This window comes from Choloepus didactylus, chromosome 12 (assembly GCF_015220235.1).
Source record: "Choloepus didactylus isolate mChoDid1 chromosome 12, mChoDid1.pri, whole genome shotgun sequence".
Taxonomy (NCBI): domain Eukaryota; kingdom Metazoa; phylum Chordata; class Mammalia; order Pilosa; family Megalonychidae; genus Choloepus; species Choloepus didactylus.
Genome location: NC_051318.1, coordinates 4,928,221 through 4,955,335, shown reverse-complemented (window position 1 = coordinate 4,955,335; position 27,115 = coordinate 4,928,221). Strand labels below are relative to the sequence as shown.

At 39.5% G+C, this 27,115-nt stretch overlaps 1 protein-coding gene across 7 annotated transcripts in view; it reads left to right on the top strand.

Annotated features, from left to right (window-relative positions):
- NBEA (neurobeachin) overlaps positions 1-27,115 on the top strand; it is a 637,956-nt gene that overhangs the window by 119,578 nt on the left and 491,263 nt on the right. For all 7 annotated transcript variants that reach the window (XM_037800588.1, XM_037800589.1, XM_037800586.1 and 4 more), the window contains exons 9-10: positions 19,602-19,799; positions 20,433-20,566. In XM_037800588.1, the coding sequence (XP_037656516.1) occupies positions 19,602-19,799; positions 20,433-20,566 (332 nt within the window). The remainder of the gene's footprint in view (positions 1-19,601; positions 19,800-20,432; positions 20,567-27,115) is intronic.

The window sequence follows — 27,115 nt, the reverse complement described above, 5'->3', positions numbered from 1 at the left end:
GAAAGGAAAATAGTATAAAATATATGTTGCTGTAATTATTCAATTTTAGCTTCTCCCTTTGCTTGTCCTTTGGAGTAGGCGAAGAAGTAGGCATAGCAGTGAGTATCTGATTTTGCAAAAGCAATTATTTAATATGATTTATCATGTTTTCTGTTTTTCTTCCACTTCCAAAATGAAGACTTCTTACAATTTGCTGATAATAACCTGTTGTATTATGGCAAGACGTAGCATTCACACATCTGAATGAGTTTTGTTTTTTTTTTGTTTGTTTCTTTTTTAATTAGTTTTTAAGTGTAGTACATTTGGCTAGGGAAATATGTAAGGGTTTAACTTAAATCATATTGAGAATTTTAACATCCCAAACAGTTTGGACTTGACGGCATTATACATTGTAAATCAAAGTATATATAATTCTCAGGGAGTGCGTATCTTATATTGAAGTGCTGTTAGTTTTTTGAACTTAGTTCTAAATAGTCAGTGTGAAAATTGTCTTGTCAATAAGGAGTCTCAGATAATAAAAATATTCCTTCTTTTGCTGTTGTAATTTCTTGCATTGCTGTTACTGTTGTTGATGTATATATTAAACATGCAGGTGACAACTTGAATTTACCCTTAGTAAAAGATCTTTGTATTTCCAGTGATGTTAACAACCACAATAATAATGAATGCCAATAGTGTGGTCATTTTCATGTCAAAGTGAAAATACTTGCTATGATCTTTCATCCGTATCGTTTGATTTGTTTTACTAGCCCTAGACATGAATTTGTGCTTACGAAACTACTTTTCTTTCCGGAGCCCTTTTGTTGGGTTTGCATCCTGGTTCTGCCGTGTGTTAGCTTTGTCTGGTGATGTTTCTGTGATTCAGCTTTTTGAATTAAGTTGAATTTGAATTTACTACTACTTTGCATTGTTCCATAAAATATTTGAAGCAACATTTTTCAAATAAAATGATATTAGAGAAAGAATCAAGCCAAGAGATTAAGTAGGAAATCATGAAAATACAGATAGTCAAATGATAGCCTTTTTGATTTCTAGAGTGAAATTTCAAAATGGATGGAGCCTCCTGGCAGCAAAAGGAAAAAGGGATGACTGTGAGCAGTTACATAATTCTTCCGTTCAGAAGGCGCACGTTATCCTTGATAGCTTTGCAGACTGTAAATTGTTATGTGGCTTCTTGTTGTCACAGTCTTTGTAACAGCAGTGACGAGGCTTGGGAAGCCGCCTGCCACCCGGCTTTGGGTGCAGTGTCCATGTGATACTGCAGGTGCCGGGAGCGAAGCCAGGGCTGGTAAAGAGGTTGCCTCTCAATTTCAGGCATTACTCACGAAAGTATTTTATTGAGATGTGGGGATATCTCACTGGGAGCCCTTGTTGTCAGTGGAGGGTGACTGTACATTCTCGGGTACACGTGCATTTTCTCAAATGCAGTTCCTATCCTGACAGGCGTCTGCAAAGTTGTTTGACGTTACAGAGTTTTCTCTGCACGCTGGGAGAATGAAGGGAGTGAGGATGGGATGCATTGACGGTCACAGTGTGTGACAGCAGGAATAAAGCCGAGGGGCTCGCACGCAGTCATCTCGGTTTCCTGGTGAAGCGTGAGGCAGTCACTTCCTGTGTGGGAAGTGCTGTCACTCAGGGGCTGCAGTGGTTTCCATGTGTGTAGGATGTAATAGTTGAACTTTGGTTTAAATCACAAATAAAGGGAAATTTAAATTATTAAGCATCATGAAATAACATTAAAAATTTGTTACCTCAGGTTATAAGGAACTTTCTGTAATTACAATGGTCAGACCCTGTTTCCTCCAATTCTGAACTTAATGTAGATAGCACGTCAATATCTGGGCCCTGAAATAATAAAATAAATTGATTCTCCCAAAATAATGTCATCAAACTATACATACCATGGAGCACGTCCCAAATGATTTTCTTTCTGTGGAATGTCTGTCTATCTATTTTAATTAGAGACATTGTGGGTTTACAGATCATGCATAAAATACAGGATTCTGTATACCACCCGATTATTAACATCTTGTATTGAAGTGATACGTTTGTTACAGTTGATGAAAGCACGTTTAGCATTGTACTATTAACTGTAGTCCATGGTTTAACTTAGGATTTACTGTTTGTGGTGTGCAGTTTCATCGGTTTTTTTATTTTTAATTTTTATTCTAGGTACATATGTACAACCAGCAAATTCCCATTTTAACCACATTCAGATACATAATTCGGTGTCCTTAATTACATTCATGATATTGTGCTACCATCACCACCATCCATTACCAAAATTGTTCCCATTGTCCCCAACAGAAACTGTACGTTTAAAGCCTTAACTCCCTACCACCCCCGACACTGTCCCATGGTAACCTGTAATCTAGATTCTGACTCTGTATGAGTTTGCTTATTCTAATGAATACCTGGTTTTGAACATTGTCGTTTGCTGGTGACTACTATGCAAACAGTAAATGAGGAAGGGTATCATTTTTCAGTTAAATAAATCATTAAGTTGGGAAGAGAATGTTTTCAAAATACAGAATATCTCGTAACTTTGTCAAGCATGGTTAGATTTATTGTAGGTCCCTGTGTTCCTGGGGTTATTGAAGGACAACACAGTTATGAAGTCTTGTACTAATATCAAGTGGTCTTTTTTTTTTCCAATCCAGGTTTATTGAGATATATTCACATACCCTACAATCATCCACAGTGTAAAGTTGTTCACAGTACCATCAGATAGTTGTGCACTCATCACCACAAACAATTTTTGAACATTTTAATTACTCCAAAAAAAAAAAAAGAATAAAAATACAGGTAAAAAAGAACACTCAAAATGTCCTATCTTCCTCTTCCCCCTTTTATTCATTTAATTTTTGTCCCCGTTTTTATACTCATCTGCCCATACACTGGATAAAGGGAGTGTGAGCCACAAGGTTTTCACAATCACACAGTCACACTATGTAAGCTATATAGTTACACAGTCGTCTTCAAGAATCAAGACTACTGGGTGGGGGTTCAACAGTTTCAGATATTTGCTTCCAGCTATTCTGATACACTAAAAACTATAAAAACGGAATTATCTATATAGCACATTAAGAATAACCTCCAGAATGTCCTCTCAACTCCATTTGAAATCTCTCAGCCACTGAAACTTTATTTTGTTTCATTTCACTTCTCCCTTTTCGTCAAGAAGATTTTCTCAATCCCACAATGCCGGGCCCAGGCTCATCCCCAGAAGTCATGTCCCACAGTGCAAGGGAGATTTACAACCCAAGAGCCATGTCCCATATAGTAGGGAGGGCAGGTGAGTTCACCTGCCAGGTGGGCTTAGAGAGAGAGAGGCAACATCTGAGCAATGAAGAAGTTCTCCAGGGAAGACTCAGGCACAATTATAAGTAGGCTCAGCCTCTCCTCTGCAGCAACAAGCTTCACAAGGGCACGCCCCAAGATCAAGGGCTCATCTTACCAAATTGTCAGTCCTCAGCATTTGCTAGAACACCAGTAACAACTGAGGTGGGGAAGTCCAACATTTCTGCATTCTTGCCCAGTTCCCCAGGGGTCCCTGCAAATATATCCTCATTCTCTGCCCAGTTACTTTGGGATGTATTGGGGTTTCGCACTAACCTGAACAAACCATCCAGGTCTCACTCCCTATTCAAAGTTCTGTGTAATTATGGTGTTTGAGTAAACTGACTGTACAAGTTAAATTATTTAGAGTGCTACGGAAAATACAGATTTTGTACCAAATAAACATCTCTTCCTTTGGTCTCACACAGAAGTTGAAGTTTTAAAACACAGTCAATATTGTCCTTTACCCTTTAGTCTGATTTGCCTTAGTCCTAACCATATCCTCTTCATTCATAGCTCTAATTGAAGCCTGAACTCTTTTCACCTTTTTTAAACAGTTGCTGTATGGGGTAATACTGACATTCATAGATGCAGAACTCTGGCTCTGAGTCTCAGGTGTCACACAGATACTCGAAGTTCCAGGTGGTCTTTATTTTAAAAATTCAATTTTATTGAGATTATTTGCATACCATACAGTCATCCAAAATGTACAATCAATTGTTCATGGTACCATTATATAGTTGTGCACTCATCACCACAATTTTTTTTTTCAATTTTAGAACATTTTCATTACTCTAGAAAAGAAATAAAAATAAAATAACTCAAATCCTCTCATATCCCTAACCAACCCCCTCCGTTATTGACTCAGTTTTGGGATAGTACATTTGTTACTGTTGATGAAAGAATGTTAAACTACTACTGACTGTAGTACGTAGTTTGTAATAGGTACATTTCCCCCTATATATCCCTCTATTATTAACTTCTTGTTGTAGTGTCATACATTTGTTGTAGTTCAGGAAAGAAATTCCTAATACTTGTACAGTTAATCACAGACATTGTCCACCACAAGATTCACTGTGTTATACATTCCCATGTTTTAACCTCCAGCTTTCCTTCTGGTGACATACGTGACTCTAAACTTCCCCTTTCCACCACATTCACACACCATTCAGCACTGTTAGTTATTCTCACAATGCGCTACCATCACCTCTGTCCATTTCCAAACATTTAAGTTCACCCTAGTTGAACATTCTGCTCATAATAAGCAACGGCTCCCCATTCTTTTTTTTTATTTTTTATTTTTTATTTTTATTTATTTTTATTTATTTTTTCATTTTTATTGAGATTGTTCAGATACCATATAATTATCGAAAGATCCAAAGTGTACAATCACTTGCCCTTGGGTACCCTCATACAGCTGTGCATCCATCACACTTAATTTTTGTTCAATTTTTAGAAACTTTTCATTACTCCAGACAAGAAATAAAGTGAAAGATGAAAAAAGAAAAGGAAACTCTAATCCTCCCCATCCCTAACCAGTCCCCTTCAATTGTTGACTCGTAGTATTGATATAGTACATTTGTTACTGTTTATGAAAAAATGTTGAAATACTACTAACTGTAGTATATAGTTTGTAAAAGGTATATAGTTCTTCCCTAGATGCCCCTCTATTATTAACTTCTAATTGTATTGTCATACATTTGTTCTGGTTCATGGAAGTGATTTCTAGTATTTGTACAGTTGATCATGGACATTGCCCACCATAGGATTCAGTTTTATACATTTCCATCTTTTGACCTCCAACTTTCCTTCTGGTGACATATATGACTCTGAGCTTCCCCTTTTCACCTCATTCACACACCATTCGGCGCTGTTAGTTATTCTTACATCTTGCTACCAACAACCCTGTTCATTTCCAAACATTTAGGTTAATCCTAATTGAACATTCTGCTCATACTAAGCAACCACTCCCCATTCTTAAGCCTCGTCCTACATCTTGGTACCTTATATTTCATGTCTATGAGTTTACGTATTATAATTAGTTCCTATCAGTGAGACCTTGCAATAATTATCCTGATGTGTCTGGGTTATTTCACTCAGTATATTGCCCTCGAGGTTTTGTCATCAACCCATTTTTTTAAATATGGTTTTGTTCACTCACCATACATTCCATCCCAAGTAGATAATCGATGGTTTTCTGCATGGTCATACATTTATGTATTCACCACCTTCACCACTATCTATATAAGAGCATCTACATTTCTTCCACAAGGCAGGAGGGAGAGTCAAAGAAGGTAGAGAGGCAAAAGAAAGAGGAAAAAAAATGACAGCTAGGAAGCAGCAAAAGGAAAAATAACCTTAAATCAAAGTAGAATAAAGAATCAGACACTACCACCAATGTCAAGTGTCTAACATGCCTCCCCTATCCCCCCCTCTTATGTGCATTCACCTTGGTATATAGCCTGAGCTGCAAAGCCTTGTGGTGCCGGAGGGAAGCTCTCTCCCAGCAAGCGAATACAGCTCAGCTGAGCTCCAGCTGGGGTTTTAAGTAGCGAGTGTGAACTGCTTACTACAGGTACGAATCCCCAAAAAAACAGACAGAGGCTTTGGGTGATGACTGACCTGGGAGAGCCGGAGGGTCACCTTGGACTGGGTCTGAAGGGGACTATCTGTTTCTTTTTTGGCTCAGTGGAGAAAGCCCCAGTCATTTTCAGTTTCCAGGGCTGTGACTCTGGGAAGGATGGAGACAGCACAAGCAGAGAGAGAGAGACCATTGAAATGCTAATGACCTCCACCTGAGGGGTCTGTCTTCTCTAGGAGGAAAGGGGTGGGACCCTTTCCATTCAGAACCACACCCCAGAGCCTGGGGCAACACGGCCACACCTCCTCACACCAGTCAAGAATTACAGGCTAACAGGTGTCACCTGCTGGGCAGAAAAGCATAGTGACCAGAGGCATCAAAGGGTGGAGCAATTTTCTAAGACACACCCGCAGGGAAACCAGATACTGAATATGTCTTCCCTCTGGGACCTGAGCCTGTTCTGGTCTGGGAAAACCTGATTTAGATAACCAAGGAAACCATGCCTAGACAACAGAAAATTACAACCTACACTAAGAAAAACAAAGTTATGGCCCAGTCAAAGGAACAAACGTACACTTCAACTGAGATACAGGAATTTAAACAACTAATGGTAAATCAATTCAAAAAGTTTAGAGAAGATATTGCAAAAGAGATAGAGGCTGTAAAGGAAGCACTGGGCATGTATATGGCAGAAATCAAAAGTTCAAAAAACCTACTAGTAGAATCTATGGAAATGAAAGGCACAACACAAGAGATGAAAGACACAATGGAAACATACAACAGCAGATCTCAAGAGGCAGAAGAAAACACTCAGGAACTGGAGAACAAAACACCCGAAAGCCTACACGCAAAGGAGCAGATGGAGAAAAGAATGAAAAAATATGAGCAACGTCTCCGGAAACTCAAGGAAGAAACAAAGTACAATAATGTACATATCATTGGTGTCCCAGAAGGAGAAGAGAAGGGAAAGGGGGCAGAAGCAATAATAGAGGAAATAATTAATGAAAATTTCCCATCTCTTATGAAAGACATAAAATTACAGATCTAAGAACTGCAGCGTACTCCAAACAGAAGAGATATGAATAGGCCTACGCCAGGACACTTACTTTTTATTTTTTAATGCAATTTTATTGAGATATGATCACATGACATACAGTCATTCCAAGTGTACAGTTGTTCACCGTATCGTCATATAGTTGTGCACTCATCACCACAATCAATCTTTGAACATTTTCATTACTCCAAAAAATAAAATAAAAATTAAAATAGAAAAGAACATTCAAAATATCCCATTCCCTTCCTCCCCCCATTGCACATTTACTTTTTTTTTTTTTTGAAATAAAATGTTTTTCATTAATGAATAATTGAAGTGACATAATTTTACCATTACAACCAGTTGCCCCTGGGTATCCTCATACAGCTGTGCATCCATCATCACACTTAATTTCTGTTCAAATTTTAGAAACTTTTCATTACTCCAGACAAGAAATAAAGGGAAAGATGAAAAAAGAAAAAAAGAAAAGGAAACTCTAATCCTCCCATATCCCCAACCAACCCCCCTCAATTGTTGACTCGTAGTGTTGGTATAGTACATTTGTTACTGTCCATGAAAAAATGCTGAAATACTACTAACTGCAGTATACAGTCTGCAATAAGTATATATTTTCTCCCTATATATCCCTCTATTATTAACTTCCAATTGTATTGTCATACATTTGTTCTGGTTCATGGAAGCGATTTCCAGTATTTGCACAGTTTATCATGGACACTGCCCACCACAGGATTCAGTTTTATACATTCCCATCTTTCGATCTCCAACCTTCCCTCTGGTGACATATATGACCCTGAGCTTCCTCTTTCCACCTCATTCACACGCCATTCGGCACTGTTAGTCATTCTCACATCTTGCTACCGACACGTCTGTTCATTTCCAAATATCCAAGTTCATCCTAGTTGAACATTCCGCTCATACTAAGCAACTGCTCCATTCTTAAGGCTCGTCCTATATCCTGGTACATTATATTCCATGTCTATGAGTTTACATATTATAATTAGTTCCTATCAGTGAGACCCTGCAATAATTGTCCTTCTGTGTCTGGCTTATTTCACTCAGTATATTGCCCTCCAGGTTTTGTCATCAACCCATTTTTTTTTTTCTTTTAATATGGTTTTGTTCACTCACCATACATTCCATCCTAAGTAAATAATCGATGGTTCTCTGTATGGTCATATATTTATGTGTTCACCACCTTCACCACTATCTATATAAGGGCATCTACATTTCTTTCACAAGGCAGGAGGGGGTGTCAAAGAAGGTAGAGAGGCAAAAGAAAGAGGAAAAAAATGACAGCTAAGAAGCAGCAAAAGGAAAAATAACCTCAAATTAAAGCAGAGCAAAGAATCAGACAATACCACCGATGTGAAGTGTCCAACATGTCTCCCCTATCCCCCCCTCTTATCTACATTTACCTTGGTGTATCACCTTGTCGGATCAAAGGAAGCATAACACAATGGTTCTGTTAGTTACAGTCTCTAGTTTTATGTTGATTGCATCCCTCCCCCAATGCCTCCCCACCTCTAACACCCTGCAAGGTTGACATTTGCCCATTCTCCCTCATAAAAGAACATATTTGTACATCTTATCACAACCATTGAACACTCTAGATTTCACCAAGTTACACAGTCCCAGTCTTTATCTTTCCTCCTTTCTGGTGTCTCACATGCTCCCAACCTTCCTCTCCCAACCGTATTCATAGTTACCTTTGTTTAGTGTACTTACATTGTTGTGCTACCGTCTCCCAGAATTGTGTTCCAAACCACACACTCCTGTCTTCTATCACCCTGTAGTGCTCCCTTTAGTATTTCCTGTAGGGCAGGTGTCTTGTTCACAAAGTCTCTCATTGTCTGTTTGTCAGAAAATATTTTGAACTCTCCCTCATATTTGAAGGACAGCTTTGCTGCATACAGGATTCTTGGTTGGCGGTTTTTCTCTTTCAGTATTTTAAATATATCACACCACTTCCTTCTTGCCTCCATGGTTTCTGCTGAGAGATCCACACATAGTCTTATTAAGCTTCCCTTGTATGTGATGGATCGCTTTTCTCTTGCTGCTTTCAGGATTCTCTCTTTGTCTTTGACATTTGATAATCTGATTATTAAGCATCTTGGCGTAGGCCTATTCATATCTCTTCTGTTTGGAGTACGCTGCGCTTCTTGGATCTGTAATTTTATGTCTTTCATAAGAGATGGGAAATTTTCATTAATTATTTCCTCTGTTATTGCATCTGCCCCTTTTCCATTCTCTTCTCCTCCTGGGACACCAGTGATATGTACATTATTGAACTTTGTTTCATCCTTAAGTTCCTGGAGACATTGCCCATATTTTTTCATTCTTTTCTCCATCTGCTCCTTTGCGTGTAAGCTTTCAGGTGTTTTGTTCTCTAGTTCCTGAGTGTTTTCTTCTGCCTCTTGAGATCTGCTGTTGTATGTTTCCATTGTGTCTTTCGTCTCTTGTGTTGTGCCTTTCATTTCCATAGATTCTACTAGTTTTTTTTGAACTTTAAATTTCTGCCTTATATATGTCCAGTGTTTTCTTTACAGCCTCTATCTCTTTTGCAGTATCTTCTCTAAACTTTTTGAATTGATTTAGCATTGGTTGTTTAAATTCCTGTATCTCAGTTGAAGTGTACGTTTGTTCCTTTGACTGGGCCATAACTTTGTTTTTCTTAGTGTAGGTTGTAATTTTCTGTTGTCTAGGCATGGTTTCCTTGGTTATCTAAATCAGGTTTTCCCAGACCAGAACAGGCTCAGGTCCCAGAGGGAAGAAATATTCAGTATCTGGTTTCCCTGAGGATGTGTCTTAGAAAATTGCTCCACCCTTTGATGCCTCAGGTCACTGTGCTTTTCTGCCCAGCAGGTGATGCCTGTTATCCTATAATTCTTGACTGGTGTGAGGAGGTGTGGCCGGGTTCCTGCAGGCTCTGGGGTGTGGTTCTGAATGGAAAGGGCCCCTCCCCTTTCCTCCTAGAGAAGACAGACCCCCTAGGGGGAGGTCATTAGCATTTCAGTGGTCTCTCTCTCTGCTTGTGCTATCCCCACCCTTCTCTTAGTCACAGTCCTGGGAACTGGAAATGACTGGGGCTTTCTCCACTGAGCCAAAAAACAAACACATAGTCCCCTTCAGACCCAGTCCAAGCGACCCTCTGGCTCTCCAAGGTCAGTCGTCACCCAAAGCCTCTGTCTGTTTTTTGGGGATGCATACCTGTAGTGAGCAGTTCACACTCGCTGCTTAAAACCCCCAGTTGGAGCTCAGCTGAGCTGTATTTGCTTGCTGGGAGAGAGCTTCTCTCTGAGTTGCAGCTCAGGCTATGGGGGAGGGGGTCTCATGACTTGGATCCGCAGGTTTTACTTACAGATTTTATGCTGTGATCTTGGGATTCCTCCCAATTCAGGTTGGTGTATGATACGTGGACGGTCTTGTTTGTCCCCCCGCAGTTATTCTGGATTATTTACTAGTTGTTTCTGTTTTTTTCCGTTGTTCCAGGGGGACTACTTAGCTTCCACTCCTCTCTATGCCATCATCTTCCCTCCTCTCTCGGCTCCCCATTCTTTAGCCTCATTCTATGTCCTGGTAACTTACATTTCATGTCTATGAATTTACATATTATATTTAGTTCATATCAGTGAGCGCCTGCAATATTTGTCCTTATGTGTCTTATTTCTCTCAATTAGTGCTCTCAGGTTTTCTTCATCAACCCATTTTTTTTAAGACGGTCTTGTTCACACACCATACATTTCTTCCTATGTAAACAGTTGGTGGTTTCCTGTATAATCACATATTCATGCATTCACCACCATCACCAATATCTATGTAAGGACATTTCCATTTCTTCCACAGAGAAAGAGAAAGAGTCAGAAAAGGTGGAGAGACAAAAGAAAAAGAAAATGACAGTTAAAAAGCAACAAAAGAAAAGATAAAAGAATAAGATAGTCAGACAACATCACCAATGCCAGGAATCCCATAATGCTCCCTTATATCCTGTTCTTATAGGCATTTAGCTTTGGTGTATTGCCTTTGTTACATTAAAGGAAGCATAATACGTTTCTGTTAACTATAGACTCTAGTTTTCATTGATTGTAATTTTTCCCCGATACCACACCATTTTTAACACCTTGCAAGGTTGTTAAAAAAACATACATTTGTTTTCCCTCATGTAAAAACATATTTGTACATCTTATCACAACCATTGAACACTCTAGGTTTCACCAAGTTACACAGTCCCAGTCTTTATCTTCCCTCTTTCCTTCTGGTGTCCCACATGCCCCAACCTTCCTCTTTCAGCCATACTCACAGTCATGTTTGTTCAGTGTACTTACATTATTGTGCTGCCATCACGCAAAATTGTGCTTCCCACCTCAGACTCCTGTCTTTTCCTGTCTGTCTGTAGCGCTCCCTTTAGTGTTTCCCGTAGAGCAGGTATCTTGTTCACAAACTCTCTCTTTGCCTGTTTGTCAGAGAATATTTTAAACTCTCCGTCATGTTTGAAGGACAGTTTTGCCAGATATAAAATTTTGGTTGGTGGTTTTTCTCTTTCAGTATGTTAAATATATCACACCACTACCTTCCTGCCTCCATGGTTTCTACTGAGAAATCTGCATGAAGTCCTATCAAGCTTCCTTTGTATGTGATGGATCGCTTTTCTCTTGCTGCTTTCAGGATTCTCTTTGAGGTTTGATAACCTGATTAAGTGTCTTGGCGTAATTCTATTCAGATCTATTCTGTTTGGGATATGCTGCGCTTCTTGGATCTGTAATTTTGTAATTTTCATAAAAGATGGGAAATTTTCATTGATTATTTCCTCTGTTATTGCTTCTTCCCGTTTTCCCTTCTCTTCCCCTTCTGAGACACCCATGACACGTACATTCATGCATTTCATGTTGTCATTCACTTCTCTGAGATGTTGCTCACATTTTTCCATTCTTTTCTTTATCTGCTCTTTTGTAGTAGGATTTCAGGTGTGTTGTTCTCCAGTTCCTGAATATTTTCTCTGCCTCTTGGGATCTGCTATTGTATGTCTCCATTGTGTTTTTCATCTCTTGTGTTGTGCCTTTCATTTCCATAGATTCTGCCAATTGTTTTTTCAAACTTCTGAGTTCTTCCTTATGTTCACCCAGTGTTTTCTTTATATCTTTCATCTCTTTTCCCATGTCTTCCCTAAACTCTTTGAATTGATTTAGCATGTTTTTTTGAAAATCTTCAATTAGTTGTTTCCATTTCTATGTTTCAGTTGAAGTGTGAGTTTGTTCCTTTGATTGGGCCATGTCTTCGTTTTTCCTAGTGTGATTTGTGATTTTCTATTGTCTAAGGCATCTGGTTTTCCCATACTGGAACGGCTTCAGGTCTCAGAAGACGGCTATATTCTGTGTCAAGTTTCCCTGAGGGTGTGTCTTAGAAGACTGATAGACTTTCCTAGGAGGCTTCTAGCCACTGTGCTTTTCCTAACATGCCCAGCAGGTGGCGCCTGTCAGTTGTCGCTCCTGACTGGTGTAAGGAGGTGTGGCCTGTTTAGTTTCTATTTTGACTCTTTTCCCCCATGCTCTGGGGTCTGAGTTCTGAAAGGAAGGCTGGCACTAGTGCTGGGCCCCACCTCCTTCCTCTTAGGGAAGATATACCCCCTAGAGACTTATCTCCTGCATTTGAATTACTCCTTTGTCTCTCTGACTCTGTTAACTCCACCCCTGTGTAGGTCAGAGGGATGAGAACTGAAAATGCCTAAGGCTTTCTCCACTGAGCAAAAAGAGGGAAAGAAAGCCCCTTTTCAGAGCCAGTCCCCGGCCCCCCAGTTACACCTGTCTGTCAGAGAAAGTACCCATCTTCTGTGCTCCTTTTCTTGGGACACTGCTGTTTTCCAGTATTCTAAGCTCAGCCGTTTCCAAAAGCCTGTGTATTTTCTTTTCTCCCATCAGCCCCACCTCCTCTCCACTGGTAGCAACCTCAGGGTACTTTGCTGCTTGTTAGGAATTTGACTGTGTTTGTAGCTTATATTCAACAGTCCACATTTGTTACTTAAAAACACAGTTGGAGCTAGGTTGAGCTATATTTGCTTGCTCCCAGCAGGGACTGCTGGTTTCTCCCACAGCAAGGTCTTGCAGCTCAGCCTGCTATGGGGGGAGGGGGCTCCTGGCGTGGTTCCGCAGTTTTTACTTACAGATTTTATGCTGCGATCTCAGCCATTCCACCCATTCCAGGCTGGTGTACAATGTGTGGACAGTCATGTTGTCCCGCAGAAGTTGTTCCAGACTATTTACTATTCGTTCCTGTCTATTTTGTAGTTGCTCTAGAGGACTAACTAAACTCCACGCCTCTCTGTGCTGCAATCTTGCCCGCTTCCCAGGTGGCCTTTTGATATAAGCTTGCAAAACAGATTTTAACGAAGTTTTTGTGTTTTCTTTTGATTAGTGAACATTTCCTAATTGTCATATAACCTCATGTGATAAGCGATTAGTCTCCATTGTGAGATATTTGAATATTTAATGTGCTTTTTCCTTCATTCGAGAAAATGTTAGCTTAATGAATTTTATCAGTTTACTGTATTATGATAGAGTCCTCATTGTTAAGAGAAAATGTACAAAACACTCCCCAAAGCTAGAAATCACTTCGGAGGGTTTGCAATACCTGCACGCATGATTGAACTCCTAAGACACCAATCCTCCCACAGATGACCCCAGTGAACTCTGGACATAACACAGAAAACCCTCCCTGAGGGCTCTGGAGATGGAATAAAATGATGCCGGACTGGGGGGATTCGTGGTCAGCATGGTGTGAGGTCCTCCCTCTTTACTGTGATAGGAAAACCTCCTGGCTGTAAAAACCAGGGTACGTAGCGCTCAGTGGATAGTCCCAGAAAAGGGGTGAGTTATATGTTTAGTGAACCTCAGCCCCAGCTGCTGGTTGAGCCCTGAAACCACGCGTGAGCTGGGCAAGCTGGAAACCGAGGGCAAGCGAGGTGTCGCGCCCGGTAGTGAGGTCTGACACCCCGCTGGGGACAAGGCAGCTCCCCATTGGATCTGGACAAATGCACGGTCCCTAGAACAAAAGCATCCACAGATTCCCAGCATGTCCAGCATGTGACCCAGAATCTCCCATCCCGCGAAGAGCCAGCCTGAGAGGACCCAGACGCTGCAGTTACCACACAGGGCCTTCAGGGAGCTGTCATAACCAGTAAGGAAAGAAAAGTTTGCTTGTAATGAATTGAAAGATAGGAAATATTATTCAAAAAACAGGGAAAAAAGGCAAATGGAGATTTTAGAATTGAAAAATATAATATCTGAAATAAAAATATTCAGTCTGTGTGGTTAATCACAGAATGGAGATGAAGGAATCCATAGAGGTGGAACAAAATCTTTAAAATTCTGGAAGGAAACCCAGTGAAAATGTTGATTAAGTATTACAAAGGAGAATTATAGTGATTTGTTGCTGTCAAACCCACTACATAACAAAGATGGAAATTTGGATCATTAGGAATGAAGGAAGAAATTAGAAATGATAAGCATATGTGTAAAAATAAAATATTTGTCTTAATTTCTTTAAAACATGCACAGTTCATTAAAGCAAACATTATTACGTTGTCTTTTTTGGTTTGTAATTAGGTAAATGTTATGCATAAGACAGTGGTAGCAGTTTCTGGAGAGGAGAGTATGAATGGACTCATGGTTACAACGTTTCCGTGTTTTACAGAGTGTCTGGAATAGAAAGATACTGACTGTCATTGGATAGCCAAAATGAAATTAGAGAGTCAGAACCATATGTTTTCTTGAACTTGAGGTAAATAAGTATCTGATATCTAATTTCCCCACTGTATATGCTGTAGACCTTTCTTGCAAGTCACAGGTAACCTATATTCAAGTGAAAGGAAAAACAAATTAATGCAGATGAGTGGTGGCAAGATGGACTAAACATGAATAGGTCACATTCGCTGATTCTTCATTCCTTCTTGTGCTGGTGCTGAATGGTAGGGATACAGCAGCGAAATGAACAGACAAAAATCCTTGCCTTCTTGGGGGCTGTCTGTACTCTTCGTGGGAGTAGACGGACAAAACAAAAAGAAAAAGGGAAACTGTCCGGTGTGCCATAAGGTGATAAAGCAGGTGGAAACGATGGGAAGTGCAGCCTGTGGGTTTAGGGAGAGTGACCCGAGGCAGCCTGGCTGAAGTTGGAGGTGAAGTTGAAGGCTGCATCATAGGTTTCTGGGGACACGTGTCGGTCCGCACACACGAGAGTGCCAGCATGCAGGAGCTTGGCAGGCGCTTGCTTGGCAGACAGTAGTACAGCAGGAAGGGTCACTGTGGCTGAGAGGGAGGGAGTGGGGTAGGGAGTAACAAGAGATGAACTCACAGAGCAACTGAAGACTTGCAGGTGATTATTAGCACTTGGATTTTTATTCACGCGTGAGCGCGAAGGCCCCTGGAGAAGCTTGAGTGGAGTGACCTGGCTTGATGTCAGGTTTAAAAGAAGCACCCTGGCTGCTGTGTTAAATAGGGGTCCAAGTTGGAAACGAGGAGACTGGTTACGAAGGAGGTCATTGCATTCTTCAGGTGACAGAGGGTGAGGATGGTTGCAGTGGAAAGCAGCAGGGCTTACCTCAAATAAAACTCAGAGTTTGGCTGTAAAGGCAGTAGCCCTCTCTGTCACAGTGAACGTGGGTAAGAGCGTGAGAGAGGAGTCAAGGATGGCCCTGCCAAGTTTAGCCTGAACCAGCTGAATTGATGGAATCGTCATGTACTAAGGTGTAGAAGACTGGGAATGGATAAGTTTGAAACAGGAAGATTAAGATTTTGGTTTTGGACAAAACGGTAATTTGAGATGCCTACTAGACCTCTAAATAGAAAGTCAAGCAAGTCTGCAGTTCAGGAGAAAAGTTCTGACTGGAGATAGAAATTTAGCATTGTGAGCTGAATTTAAAGGATTTAAAGCCACAAGACAGGATTTAGTCACCAGGGGTGGCTCAGAGGCACAAGGTGACTGGGGGAAGTCCTTGGGGGGAAAGCCAGCGTTTGGAGGTCAGGGGTCTGCCGAGGGGCAGGCAAAGGAGAAAGCTGGGAAGTGGGGTGCCCGGTTGTGTTTAAAGCAAGAGGGAAAGCTGCTCCAGCTGGAGTAAATTAAGGACAGAGAATTGGCTGTTGGATTTCTTAGCATGAAGTTGTGGATGATCTTGGTTAGGATGCCTTACTGTTAGTTGAAGTGGAAAAAACATCTCTCATTCGATGAAGTGAATGTTCTTTCAGAATTCCAAGGGAAGCCTCCCCTTTAATGTAAAATTAGCTCATGTGTTATGGCTGGGAAGTTCAGTTGTGCAGTTTTGTGTCATCCCAGTCCCTTTCATACACAGGAGTTCTCTCTTCCCTCCTCTGCTCCCACCAATTTTTTTTTTTTCCTTTGAGACACTGTTTATTTGTAGTTTGTTGTTTTCATCTCCTGCATATTTGCTTTTACTGTTTTATAAATTTACTTATATGTCCATTTGTGCCAGTTTGAATATATTGTGTCCCCCAAACGCCATTACCTTTGATGTAGTCTTGTGGGGCAGACGTTTTGGTGCTGATTAGATTTGCTTGCAATGTGCCCCACCCAGCTGTGGGTGATGACTCTGATGAGATATTCCCCTGGAGGCATGGCCCCGCCCATTCAGGGGTGGGACTTGATCAGTGGAGCCATATAAATGAGCTGACTCAAAGAGAAGAAAGTCAGTGCAGCTGTGAGTGATGTTTTGAAGAGGAGCTACAGCTAAGAGGGACACTTTGAAGAAAGCACAGAAGCTGCAGATGAGAGACATTTTGAAGACGGCCGTTGAAAGCAGACTCTTGCTCTAGAGAAGCTGAGAGAGGACAAATATCCCAAGTGCAACTAAGAGTGACATTTTTGAGGAACTGCAACCTAGAGAGGAATGTCCTGGGAGAAAGCCATTTTGAAACCAGAACTTTGGAGCAGATGCCAGCCACGTGCCTTCCCAGATGACAGAGGTTTTCCGGACACCATTGGCCATCCTCCAGTGAAGGTACTCAATTGTTGACCCGTTACCTTGGACATTTTATGGCCTTAAGACTGTAGCTGTGTAACCAAATAAACCGCCTTTTATAAAAGCCAGTCCGTCTGTGGTGTTTCACATTCTGGCAGCATTTTGAACATGGTCTGATAAAAGTTAATGTAGATTCAGCGGTGCAGACATTTCACATGTAAAGTGCCCATGACCATGAACTTACAATATAAAAATCACAGAATACATGAGGAAACAGCGCATCATATTGCGAGTCACCTGCATCCTCCCAACCTGCAGAATTTGACCATATAAAATAAGAAGGTTTAATATACTTAAAGAAATACAGAAGTTTATCGAAACTATGAAAGACTATAAAAATGATAGGCAGATTTGAAAACAATTGAATAGAACTTTTAGAAATAAAATATATAACAATTGAAATTAGAAATTAAATGAAAGATCCAATCAGTGGATTAATTATGGCTGAAAATTCATGAAATAGAAGAAAAGATCAGAAGAATTTAGTAAAAGAGGATTCCTAAGAATGGAATTGAAAACCCTAATGAGTTGACTTGAAGCAGCTTGGGAGACAGCATCAGAAAGTTAACCTGTTTCTGATCAGAGTACCAGTGGGCAACAGTAGAGAGAGCGGGGAGCGGCAATAAACAAACGGAGATTGAGTGCACGTTTTCCAGAAATGCCAGAATAATCAGTTAAAGGAAGAGAATGATCCTAAGGAAGACAAGTAAAGGGACTGAAGTCTTATCAGTGAAACTGCGTAACATCAAAGTCAACAACAGTATCTCAGAAACAACCAGAGAAAAAAGGTTGAGAACAAAATAATTATGATTGGGATTTCAGCTAATTTCCTGGTTTCCTGCTTGAATAGTATCTTCATGTGCTGAGAGGAAGAAGCTGTCAGGTTAGAGTAGTGGGAACCCAGAGACCACTCCTGTAATTGCACCCTTGTTTCCTCCCCTCCCTTTGAGTCTGGCCTGGGCCTGTGACTCTCTTCTGAACCATGGCTCTTGTGCCTGTGATGATGCCTCCTGCGTGCAGCACACTCTCCTTTCCTGCTGTACCGTGCAGCACGCAGCTCTGCTGTGAGCCTCCTGTGGAGACAACCACGAGGCAAGAAGCTGTGGGTGCCCCCAGGGCCTGTCAGACAGCCACAGGGGCATTGAGCAGAAGCACATTTTTCCCCTGTCTGGGCAACACGCAACACATGTTGTAGCCTAAACCGTTACCTCCAGCTTGGGAAGTGTGAATCAGAGTCCTAAACTCAGATACAATCAGAGTGCATTTACCTGAGTGGAGAATAAAGGTCACATCCTAATAGTGCAATTTTGTTTGCTTATTTGTAATACTGAAAATATCTAAACATACCCATATATAAAAGAAAAAAAGTACCATCCTTAGCCACGCAGACACACTTTTTACTTTTTGTGCTGCCTGTGTGTTCACTTGCCTGCAACTGGTAGTTGGCATCCAGGTTTGCATTGGAAAGACTAGAGAATATTTGGTCCAGAAGTAGCAAACTGGCTAAATGTGGCCTGATGTGTTGGCTTTCAATGTGTTTTAAAATTTTTGAATTAAATTTAAAAATGAGGTGATTTTCCATAAAATATAGTCTATGCTTCTATTAAGAAGTGCAGAAGAACCGGCCACGCTGGGTGGTAACTGGCCTGAGCTGAGCCCCGGGCCCTCTTCACTTGGATGCATCTGAGGCCCCTTTAGCAGTGGGGGTGTTTGGTTTAACCTTACTACAGCCTTCGAGTGGTGAGATTGGAGCTACACTCGCCATGTGATTTCTTAGGGTCAAGATGGTTGTTGTGGCAGAGCCAGGGTACAATCCAGGTCACTTCCCTGTCACTCCCTCGAGTGCAGACCACGAGTCAAAGACCTGGGCTTTGGTCCGGCTCCATCTCCTCTGGACCTTAATTTCCATACCATTCTGTTTTCATGGCTGGAATCATGAACAAGACTAGTACTGATCCTAGTGATTGTTGCAGAGGTTAAATTTTATTGGTCATTGTTGGGTTCTCACCTGCTGAAGAATTGTTAACCACTTCTGACAGTACTGTACTCATGAGCGCTGGCATCTCTTTGGTTCTTGTCTTTCTTTTAAAGTAGCAGCATGTTTTAATGAACCTCTCAGGTTTAGCATGCATATTGTGTATTATTGTGGAATACTTGTGATATTCAATATGGTGATAAACTTCTAGATAAAGACGTAAATATTTTTGAGTATCAAAACTTTTCAGTCTCAGGTGATACCGTTTTTCTATATAAATAATTGATGTGCCAGAACTGTTTACTTAGGTAAATACTCTTTAACATGTTAACAAAGATTAAATTTGTGGTAGAAAATATTAATTTTCTATGTACATTTAATATCATCTTGCTTATTATTTTCTATTCAATTATTTTGTGAATGATTAAAAATGGTAAAATGAGAATATGAAGAGCTAAATGTGTCCTATTTAGTATAATAAAGTTTCAGAGAACTGACTGAGAATAACAGCATACGGTAAGGATCACCACTACCTAGTACCTGAAACATGGGAGGAGCACAGCAAATTGTTTATTATCGGAAATGTTGTATTACCTGTTAAAGAGTGTTTACTTGAGTCTTGCTTTCTCAGAGCACCTTCAAGTTTAAATCGGAAAGTGACATCCACCTGGCGGAGCATCATAAGCAGGTCCTGTATGACGGGAAGCTGGCCAGCAGCATCGCGTTCACCTACAACGCGAAGGCCACCGACGCCCAGCTGTGCCTGGAGTCGTCGCCCAAGGAGAACGCGTCCATTTTCGTGCACTCCCCACATGCGCTCATGCTCCAGGTGGGCGGATGGCAGCTTGTGTTCGCGTTCTCGTCGGTGCGAGCGGTGGCTTCGTTTTATGAGTTAGACATTGTTCACCTGTACTACAGTTGCTGTTTTTGTTTTTCTAGTTCTTTGAATGCAGCCTTTGCTTTGTACCTTTCTTGGGTGTTTTGATTGTTGTTGTTTTTTGTTTTTGGTAATACACATTACCTTAGCCTTCTTTCCTTGGTGGGTCATCTGTTACATCTATGGTCTTGTAGGTTTAATATTTGTCAAAATAAAATTGGTTTATTACTGAAAAGATAGTTGTTAGATACAATAATGCACTTCAAGAACTTCTTACAGATACTTTCTAATGAAAAATACCGGAATGTCTACAAATCCACTGATGGCATTTGTTAGTCTAAAACAGCTTGCTTGATTATAGCTTCACATTTTCAGCGTCAAAACTCTGAAGTTAAAATTTCAAATTTAGTTGAATTTAAAAGCGATTAACAAAGATACGTCAAGTTTTTCTTCTCTGTGTGTTTCAAGAGTTATATGATTGAGGGCTTTTAAAAAATGTTAAGTTCTGTTATTTAATTCTCTCAGGAAATAACAATGAGAATTTTGCTATAAAAGCTTAACCAATCTTTTTGTTTTTGGATGTAGGATGTGAAAGCTATAGTAACACATTCAATTCATAGTGCAATTCATTCAATTGGAGGAATTCAAGTGCTTTTCCCCCTTTTTGCCCAACTGGACAATCGGCAGCTCACTGACGGTCAGGTGGAAACAACCGTGTGGTAAGTCTTTTGGATGTGTACGTGCTGGTCCTTTACACTCATAGACTGTGAGTGGGGTACTAAGGGCTGTGTAAAATAGCGTCCTATTTGCTTTTTGTCCTTAAAGTGCTAAATGAAAGATTCTTGGGGGCTAAGTCAGGTATATGTTTATATAATTAATTAAAAAAAAACCCTGACATTTATATTCTTATAACCTTCCTTGAATAATACATAATACATTCTTCCCAAAGGTAGCATAATGACCATAATATGCAGTTGAAGGAAAATGTTAGTTCTTTGCAAAATGCTCATGTTTGAATTGTTTGTGAAAGCCTGTCAGATTGAAAAAAATTCCTAGGATAAAGTTTATTTGCAAGAATAGCAGTTCATAACAGTTATATTATTTATATCTGAAATAGTGGTATTATTGTATTTTGCTGTTATCATGACATAAGACGAGTACAGCCTTGACATCAGCTTTTCTTTATATGTAGTTCATGTTTGAGGACCCAGATCTAACCAGTGACAGAGCCAAGTCCATGTAAAAATTAAATATTCTAATGAGTTGGTTTCATGTTCAATTTATGTAGCTTCCCTTATTTTTATTATGGAATACCTGATGCATCAAATTTTGATTTACTTTTACCTCGGGATCATGTATGCAGGATGTTAACTATCAACTTCTAACCTCTATTTTGACTATTTAAGTTGTCATATTTTGGGAATTTAAAGTGGAAGTTATATAGGCATTTTTGCTTCATTTATAACAGATACATGAAATCCTTCATGTGTCATCCAATTTTGAAATAATGGAAAAACTAGTGAAGCTAAGATTGGAAAAATAATAAGGTCCAATGAAATTTGTACACGATATTCTCATATTATCTGAATTACTAATAATGAAATTCTACTTTAGTGTTGTGAATAACATTGCTTTTGTGTTAGGACCATTTTTATGCAAAGTATTACTCTAAATACAAATGTAATCTGCATATTTACAACGTTTCTCTGCAGTCTAGGAGTGATGTTTTCTTTTATAGCAAACTAATGCGAGGTTGGGGTGTTGAGGTAGAAAGGAGCCGTGCGGTCATGCCTGCTGTGTGTGTGCTGTGCCCCGTACCCGACTTTGCCTTGAGACCTCAAGTGATTCAGTGGGGGGCAGAGCCAGCCTGTGGGAAAAGTCAAAGTTTAAATTCCAGTCCTGGATTTACCTTCAAAATGTTGTGTTATTATCTGAGGGAACCAGGATCACTTGAGTCAGTAACTTGAAACCTAATAAATGCAGTGAAAAGAAGTTAGAGAAGAAGTAGCCACTAGAAAAATACATGTGCAATTTAAATATTCTTTCTGAATTGATATGAAATCCATAATATTTTTATCCTGAAGTGGAATTTGTTGCTCAGTGAAGAGAAAATTATATAGTTTAAAACGTATTATCTAATATAAGGTTAATAATATATACCATTATGAGAAACTATTATAAAATCTTAGTGCTAAAACCATATTTAATATGTTATCTGGTCCATTCGTTCAAGACACATGGAATTTTTCACTGCCTAAAATGAGTTTTTAGTATTTCAGTACTTATATTTTTATATTTACATTATATTCATTTCATCATGGAGATAATAAACAGTGTGAAGAGTCAACTCTCTGATTTTTATTTGGGTTTATTTGTTTTTAATTCTTTTATTTCATTCATCGTATTTTTCCCCTGCTTTCAAAGCTCCAACTTTTTCAGCACTGTGTATTATATACCTAGTTTATAGCCAATAGAAAATGTATAAGAAAAGTATCTTTCCTCTTTAGTGATAGTACATATCCATTCTAAGCTACCCTGTGATTCAGTGATGTTCTATTTTGAACTCTTAGCTATTCCTTTTGCATTATTTGTTTCAAAGTCCTTAGATGTCTGAGATTGGCTCTTTTGCGTACAGTTGTGTTGTATCAGTAATGTAGTCTTCTGTTATTTAAGGTTTTGATAGACAGTTGTGGACATGGTCGTTTGTTTCTTAAAGTACTTAAGGCAAGTTGTTAAATGGGAGTTCTCTTCTTGTTGAACACTGATTCTTAGCTATAGGGAAGGACTGATAGAATTTCTTATTTTGTGGCTATATCAGTTTATATAGATGAAAGGGAATAGGATATATCACCTTGAAATAGAATATATCATCTTGTTTTTAGTCAGTATTAAAATGTTCAAGATGAATAAGAATCAGTTTGAAGTTTTAAAATCTTCCAGAGAAAATTTGATGTATTGTTTTTGACAGTCTGTTTGCATAATAAATACATGACAAAAATTGCAGTATTGCCGAACTCTTCATGACTGTTTTGGAGAAATTGGGCTAAGCCCTGTAGTTAGTTACTTCCCTACCTTTTGTGTTTCGAGTGCAAGCATTTCAGTTTCCAGGTCCTCTGATCTGTTCAGTCCTGCCCTCTGGGAACCGTTCTCTGTGGCTGTCAGCCGTGGTCCTGCAGCTCTTGTGGTGGACTGTCCCAGGTGCAGGGCCATCACTCTTACAGACCTTGATGGGCTCAGCTCCGTGTCGGCAGTGTGCCATTAAAATAGTTCAGCGGAGGAACAGTCCTATTTTCTGGAGCTTTTAAAAATAGGGCAGTCCTCTTTATGTACAGGAGAGTTTCTGTGGCTCTATTTCATCGTGAAAGATATAGATAGAATAGTTTTTACAGGCGTGGACTTCCTGTCAGACAGACTTGAATTCAAAGCCTTAGTTTACATTTATTGGTGCAACTTTGGGTGTATTATTAACTTCCCTGTGTCTTCGTTTCCTCTACTATAAAATTGGAATGATAATAACTACCTCACAAAGTTGTTTAGATTAAGTGCAATAAAATATAGAAAGTGTCTGGCCCAGTGAATCACACACAGCACTCAATGCGTGCTAGTTTTACGTATTATGATTCAATGACAGTCGGGCTAAGTAATCTTAGAGGTTATCTCTAATGCAGCAATTTTATATTCAGAAGTTGTTTTATGTCATCAGTCTTGGGGACATGACTTGATTATATTAGAGTTTGTATTACTTTATATTTGAACTTCTTTCTACCAATCATATTTACAAACGAGAATTAGCTATTTAAGTAGTTAGGTAAGACTTCTGGTCATAGTGCTGAAAACTGAATTTGAACCGTTTGTTCTGTGGATAAAATAGTGCCTTAAAAGCGAAGTCTGTTGGTTCACCCGTGGAAACCAACACCAAGTCGTAGAACCCAAATGGATTTGGGTGATTTTTTCTTCGTTGTTTTTGCCTGGCTATCCCCTTAGTATTTAAATCTCCATGGATAACACTTTTTATTGCTTTTTCTTTTAACAGTAACCTTTATAATGGTATGAAAAATTAAGTATAACAGATAGTGGGTGTTATTGAGCTGAGTCAAATAGCCTGGGGCAATTCATACAGAGTTTTTGAGGTGATCTGCTTTTGGATAGGTGAATTAGGCTTTTCTGTAATTGGTGTTGTGATTTAATCCTGTTGAAAATCATTCTAAAGTATCTCGAGCACCTTGAGTAACAAGCATTCAAGGAATTTGGATATTTTTTCATTCCTTGGGCATTCATATTATTTTATATTGGCCTGGTTAATCTCACTCTGTCCAGTATATTTTGGGAATGACAATTAAACTGTAAGCCTTTAATTAGACATTTGATAAATATTTATTTCATGAATAGAAGAATGAATGAATTAATGAGGCAATATAAGGAAAGAACGTAACTCCACCCTGAAGTGACATCATCTCTGTTGTATTTTGGGTCTAGGAATGATTCAACAAACAGGAACTTGATTTTGCTGTGAATTGAATGATCATGTAAATTGACTTGCAAATGACAGAGCCTTCTCAAATGCTATCTTTTTTTTTTTTTTTAAAGAATGTGTATAGTTAAATTTTGTAGGTGACAGAAAACAAACTTATCTCATTGTGCGGCTTAGAAGAAGTTTTCTTTGACATGGTGTGTGTTTTCTGGCAAATGGTACAAATAGATTTTTGCGTGTCAAGCAATTAAAAATTCAAAAAGGCAGTAGTTCTCTTCAGAGACGGTGTGATGCAATGGGAAGATGTTGCTTTGATGTCAGACAGCTCTGGGCTGACCCCTGCTCTGCTGTGTGCCACCTGACCTCACGCGATGGGGATGTCTGCGGGTGTGTGCAGTCAACAGTTTTTATCGAGTGTTGTCTCATATCATCCCTACCTGATGAGCTGAGGTGCTGTAATTGTCCCCATTCTGTTGAAAAGGAAAGACTGAGTGACTTTGCCCAAGGCGTAATAATTGGCAGAACCACAGTTCTCACCCTGGAGGCCCTCACTGTGAGCCACTACGGGCTGCTCTGAAAATCACTTTTATCTTCTGCAAAATTATTTCAGTAATGCCTACTTTTTCTGATTGTAATATGAATAAGACAGTTTAGGTGGTTTATGTAAAGTGTCTCTTATGGTGTCTGATATATAGTAATGATTAAATGAGTTTTCTTTGCATCTCCATCCGTGGGTACTAGATAAACTATTGATGGGATGCAATTTTTTATTTAAAAAATTTATTTTCAGTTTGATTCTAAACTATTGTAATTTTGTATACTAAAAATCAATTTTATCATCATGAGCATTCCTGTATCATTAAGATTACCCTCAATATCTTATCTTGGCAGGTTTTAAATACTGAAAATATGGGTATTCTGACCTTGTATGTAATTTTTGGCCAACATTTTTTAAGAGATCACATATTCTTCATCTGCTGGCTAAAATAAAATTATTTTAGTTAAACTACACAGAAATAATAGAAAGTTATCATCGTTTTAGTTATATTTAACTAGAAAGTTGGTTGGGTCAATACTCACCTGTTCTTTAATGCTCCCTAAAATGTTGACCTCCTTCATGGGTAGGGGTCCTTACAACCATTCATTTTCACTTAATTCATGATTATTGTATACTTTTCCTTTAGTAAAGAGTTAAGACATGCTACATACTAGAGTGACATATTTTCTACAGCATCGGTTGCAGTAGTCCTCTGTTAGGAAGTTTAAGTGATTTTTTCTGAAGGTTTTTAATTTGTTTCTGATTAGAGAATTTGTAGGTTTACAGGCAAATCATGCATAAAATAGAGTTCTCATATACCACCCTTTTATTAGCACCTTGCATTAGTGTGTGCATTTGTTGCAATTGGTGAACGGACGTTTGTTATAATTGGACCATTAACTATATTCCATGGTTGTACAGTTCTATGGATTTTAAAAAAAAATTTATTCTAGTAACATATCTGTGTAACCTACAATTTCCCCTTTTAACCACATTCAAATATATCTATTTCAGTGCTATTAATTACATTTACAATGTTGTGCTTCCATTACCACCATCCATTACCAGAACTCGGCTGTCACCCCACCCAGTAACTGTACCAATTAAGCTTTAACTCCCCTTTCCCTACCCCCACCTCAGCCCTTTGTAACTTATATTCTAGTTTCTGACTCTATTAATTTGCTTATATTTCATGTCAATGAGATCATACAGTATTTGTCCTTTTGTGTCTGATTTTTTCACTAAACGTGATGTCTCAGAGGTTCATCCATGTTCTCTCACGTGTCAGAACCCCATTCTTTTTTATGGCTGAATAATACTCCCATTTGCGATATACCACATTTTGTTTATCCACTCATCAGTTAAGTAATGTTTTGAGTGCAGCTTAAAATACGTATGCTTGTTTGTATTCACAGGAACAAAATAAGAAACTTGTTCCTATTCACACTGTACAATTTTCAGAACAAAATACCCCATTTTTAGTGGTTGCCTGATGTAGAGGAGGTACCTCCAGATTATTTATCAGGAGAGTTTAGGGGTCACATACTATATAAAGTCTCAGATATTAGTTCCATACACTGAACATGCAGGTAACTTTGTCCCTTGCAGTCCAGCCATCATACATCCTACTTTGGGAGACATCCTTGGGGTCTCTCTCTAGGTGGGCTTTGGGTTCATAGGAATAGACCCAGCATTTGGAAACACTGGGGTCCTTTGGAGCATCACTTGGACATTACTTTACTGGGGACGGTAGCGAGGGGCTTGAGCGGGGTTGAGCACTTCTCTGACAGAAAGGTTATCTGCAATATCATTCTGCCTTTACCTCTGTAACCTTTAGATAATGTGTACAGTACAGCTCAAGCTCAAATTCTTTCATGAGAAAGAAGTGGATTTGGAGGGTAGATCACAGAAAGGCTCAGTTGGAGAGGAGGGTGGCTGTCATCCCTGAGGGTAGGGCTGACTCAGAAGTTTGCCTGTGGTCATTGGGTGTGTCCCTCTTGTAACTCGTAATGCCAGGTGCATCAGCAGTGCAGCTGAAGACGTGCGGGAGGACACGGAAGTGGACATGGGAATGCAGGGAGTTCTGAGGGACTGGTGAGGATGTTGGGAAACCAAGGTTAACACACTTACCACTGATTTGTTCCTGTGAAATGAATGCGTCAGTCAAGTATAAGAAGCATTTAAGCATGTAGGGCCAGCATACTTTTATGGTTGCGAGTGGGACACACAGGACTTGGTGCCTTTAGTATCTTAGGGTAG